The sequence below is a fragment of the Brassica oleracea genome, unplaced genomic scaffold (genome assembly GCF_000695525.1).
Source record: "Brassica oleracea var. oleracea cultivar TO1000 unplaced genomic scaffold, BOL UnpScaffold01450, whole genome shotgun sequence".
Taxonomy (NCBI): domain Eukaryota; kingdom Viridiplantae; phylum Streptophyta; class Magnoliopsida; order Brassicales; family Brassicaceae; genus Brassica; species Brassica oleracea.
In genome coordinates this window covers 1-3,954 of record NW_013617985.1, presented here as the reverse complement: position 1 = coordinate 3,954, position 3,954 = coordinate 1, and the positions used below count along the sequence as shown (strand labels likewise).

General features: G+C 44.9%; 1 protein-coding gene across 1 annotated transcript; it reads left to right on the top strand.

Moving 5' to 3' along the window:
• Positions 1 to 566: 566 nt before the first annotated feature.
• Positions 567 to 3,708, top strand: LOC106321338. Its single transcript, XM_013759626.1, has 4 exons — positions 567 to 663; positions 1,943 to 1,998; positions 3,257 to 3,373; positions 3,481 to 3,708. Exons 1-4 carry the CDS (start codon positions 567 to 569, stop codon positions 3,706 to 3,708), a joined length of 498 nt encoding a protein of 165 aa, XP_013615080.1.
• The last annotated feature ends 246 nt before the right edge of the window (positions 3,709 to 3,954 follow it).

Below are 3,954 nucleotides of genomic sequence, written 5' to 3'. Positions count from 1 at the left end.
TTCAGAGCATCATAACGGGAGCAGGAAAATATTCGGGATTGATCGCGGGACAAAAATTCACCGGAAGGATCGAAATCGCGCAAATGAACCGAGAAGCTCGAGGTGTCTCAATGCATGAGTCAAGGACGTGGTGTCAAGTGTCTAGCAAGCTGAGTGTCAACCGAAGCACGAAATGTCGCCGTGCATGAAGCTGGAACATGCAGCATGACATGTATAAGCACGAGATGTCGCCGTATCTGCAACCGAAGCATGCTAATCGACATGTAGCAGGCCGTGTGTCGCGTCGCATGGACTCCAGCCATTCAGAAAGCCATCTGGACGTGGGTGTGTCACTCAGCATGTTACTGATTCATGCAGCAAGACATGTGTGCGTCCGTGTGTCACCACGCATGCAACCGGAAGCATGCAGGCTGACACACAGTCGCCTGTGTGGCTCGATATTACTGGTCGATGATTTATATATATACCGACGCCTCCCCTCAGTTTCAGACATTCATTCCACACCAAAAGCAAATTAAAAACGTGGGTTGAGAGAGAAAAAAAAATAAAGTGGTCGATTTAAGAGTATGGTCGATTCTGAAGGCCGATACTCCACCGAGAAGCAAGATTCTGTCCAATCGGTGATTCTCTACGATTGTGAGGTGGAAGCTCTGTCCAGAGGAGGTACTCAGTATCTTATATGGTCAAGAGGAGGTGCTGTCTAGAAAGAGATCAGTTCCACGGGTTCAGATCAGTCAAAGTTCTGAAGTTCAATACTCCGCCGGGAGGTTCGAAGAACTGTCCAGAAGCGGAAGGAGGTTCTGTCAGAGGCCAGATCAGTCTGTCGAGGCCTGTCAGTTTCTTCATGAGGAAGCCGAGGTTATGTCCAATTCGAGATCAGCTCAGTCTAGTCCAGTCAAGTCGTCTATTGGGTTTTGGCTAAGTCTTCTCCGATCAACCAGCTGCCTCTCGCCTTGAACCCTGTGAGTTGGTTTGTTTGAATTCCACTTGGAATTTAGGGTAGATCGAGTCTGCATATAAATTAGAATGACCACGTTACTGGGTGACAGAGTCCTTAGGGTTACTTTAATTATGGAATCAGACTCAGTTTAGCATGGGCTAAGCTGAGATGAAAGGAATTAAGATTGAGTTAATAACCTGACTAGGACTAGGGCTAGGATGCATCATGTTTTCTATTATTGCGTGTTGATATGGTTAAGTGTAGGTACCCGTTATCTTTAAAGATAGTTTCATAGCAGGAGGCTAACTATCTGGGTAACGGTTTGATTAAGTAGATTGCTTGTTAGACTAGTTAAATGCTTGCTCGTTTAATTAATCTTGTTGACTGAGGTTAGTCAGCTCTTGGTAAGGGAGTGAGTAACTGGTTGAGTTGCTAGAATTAGGTTATTTGGTTATGTGTTTGAATCCTAGTGAGTCAGTCATGAGTACATGTTTGGTAGAAAATCCTACTTGGATTCTAGAGCCAAGTACTTTCCTTAGGAATTGAGATTAGTAGAGTGTTAGGTAACTTGCAAGTGTGTGAGATAGAGTTGAGAACCTCGTGGTGGTTCTACTCTTGGCAGGTCATTGCTTCCTCAAATTGGTACCACTAAGCCGGTCGTGGTCCGGAAAGTGGTGGGCTCGGTTTAGCTTGGTTGATCCCCAAGGCCGAGTGTCACACGTGGATGTGACAGCCCCCGGCGAGTCTGATAGAGGACCGGGGCACGGCGATTCCGATTGAGGACCGTGACCGGGTGATTCCCGAGTGCCTACGCCTGTGCGGTGTAATTGTCGGGTCCAATTAGAGTGTCGTGTAGAGTAGAGGGTTCTGAAACCCTAGAGTGAGAGGTAACACCGAAATACAGTGTTAAGAGTTAGACTCGAGTCATAGTTAATTAGTGTCTTGTTATTGTGAATGGTGTGATTAAATTAAAGATTGGTTGCTGACTTGTTTTTCATGCAGGTTTCCGTTACTTGAAGTTAGATTCATGGCAGAAGGCCTTGTCTAACTTAGTAACGGTCTGATTAGATAATAATTGAAATTATTTATTTGTGATCGATTGCTTAGCCTTAGCTTTGATTGCATGCTAAGGCTAGATTGATTGTCATTTTGGGTTGTTCGGGTTAAAGTCTAGGTTGCGGGTAGAGACCGCCAGCTCGCTGAGTGACGTTAGGTTACTCATCCAACTATGTTGTCCTTTTTGCAGGTAGCTTTAGTAAGGATGATCGGATAGCTTGGTGCTGGACGTTAGAACCACCGGAGTAGATTGTCATGCCTTTTGTAAACGGTATTTGGATATTTGTTGTGTTGACTCGGTTTGGCATTAGGCATGGCGTCAGTCTCAAATTATTTCAATGTATGGATATTTCTTGAATAAATAAAGAATTTGTTTTATATGCGCATCATGAGTACTCTGATATTTGACGGTCTAACACAACGTTAGGTCGTGGTACAGGTTGAAAAGCCTTAGGCATCGATCTAACGGAAAACGCTAACTCTAAGTACGGGTTGCAAAGCCTTGTGCCTTGACGCAGCGGGACGAGTTAGTGGATGAACTGGTCTAGGTCGTGGAGTAAATTTTGTGACTCTGACCGGATCGTCCCTAACCCGTCACGTAGCGCTTCCGGACCATGGTGTTAGGTTGGACGGTCAGTCATGTTCTTGTTTGATTGTTGGCTGGCCGATTGGCTCTTTCATCTCTAACCCTGGGTGTTGGACGGTCTATCGGTCATGTTCTTGTTTGATTGTTGACCGGTTGGTCGACCATATTTCTAGGACGGTTTGGGGGTGTTACAGGTATGGAAGTATGTCAACGCGCTGATGGGATCACACTACAGAAAGAGCGTTATGCGCTTAAGTTCTTAGAGGAAAGCGGGATGGAGAAGTGCAATATGACGCATACACCAATGGAGTCCGGGTTGAAGCTCCAAAGCTGAGAAAGGAAAGGACATCGACGCTACGTCTTATAGAAGAAGTGTCGTCTGCCTCAGATATTTGCTTCATACCCGACCAGATCTATCGTTTTGTGTAGGTGTTTTGAGTCGTTATAAGCAGAGACCCAAGGAGTCCCATGGAGCCGCAATGAAGCAGTGTCTAAGGTATCTCAAAGGATCAACTACGCTCGGTTTGGTTTTCAAACGAGCAGGGTCAGAGATACCAAAGATCATTGGATATTAAGATAGCAGCCACAACATAGACCCTGATGATGGTAGAAGTACAGCCGGTCACATCTTCTACTTTGGTGAAAGCTTGATCACGTGGTGCTCAATCAAACAGGAAACAGTTGCATTGTCTTCATGTGAGGCCGAGTTCATGGCGGGAACCGAAGCTGCAAGACAAGCCATATGGCTTCAAGAATTGCTTAGCGAGATCATGGAACAACCGTGCGAGAAGGTTTGGAGAAGTTCATCAAGGCTCGTGCTTGTGCTGACGCAGCGATGCAAAGCAGTGTCCAACAGGAGAACATGATGCTGAGACTGCACTTTGAAGCTATTGTCCAGGACAATAGTTTACTCAAACGAGCTGTGGTGACGCAGCAGAAGCGGCACAGAGAGACCGAAGATCAGAATCAGGAGTTGCAGGGTTTGAGGCAGATGGTTACTCAATACCACGAACAGCTGAAAACTCTGGAGGTGAACAAGTATGCTCTCACGCTTCATCTGAAACAAGCACTGCAGGACAACAGTTCCATCCCTAGCCAATACCATCTGTTTTTAGGCAAAACTTAGAAAAATACATGTACTGTAATGTTTCAAGTGTATTTTCTACCCAAAAATACATATGTACATATATTTATAAGTATGAATCTACTGTCAGTTGACTGGAGTACATTTACATGAAAATGCTACATCAATTATATGTGAGGATATCTTTATATTCTAGGTTTCTGTGTGAGGTATGCAAAATTGACACGAATCATACAGCAGGAATGTTATTAATGGTAGTGAGCTTCGTTCAACAATGTTTGAGGAATC

Bases quoted from the DNA above. Each gene is read 5' to 3' on its own strand.
- LOC106321338 (XM_013759626.1), top strand. From the start codon at position 567: ATGGTCGATTCTGAAGGCCGATACTCCACCGAGAAGCAAGATTCTGTC. The intron at 1,999-3,256 runs GTCTGATTAGAT...TCAATCAAACAG, and splicing joins CCTTGTCTAACTTAGTAACG to GAAACAGTTGCATTGTCTTC. The intron at 3,374-3,480 runs GTTTGGAGAAGT...GCTATTGTCCAG, and splicing joins TGGAACAACCGTGCGAGAAG to GACAATAGTTTACTCAAACG.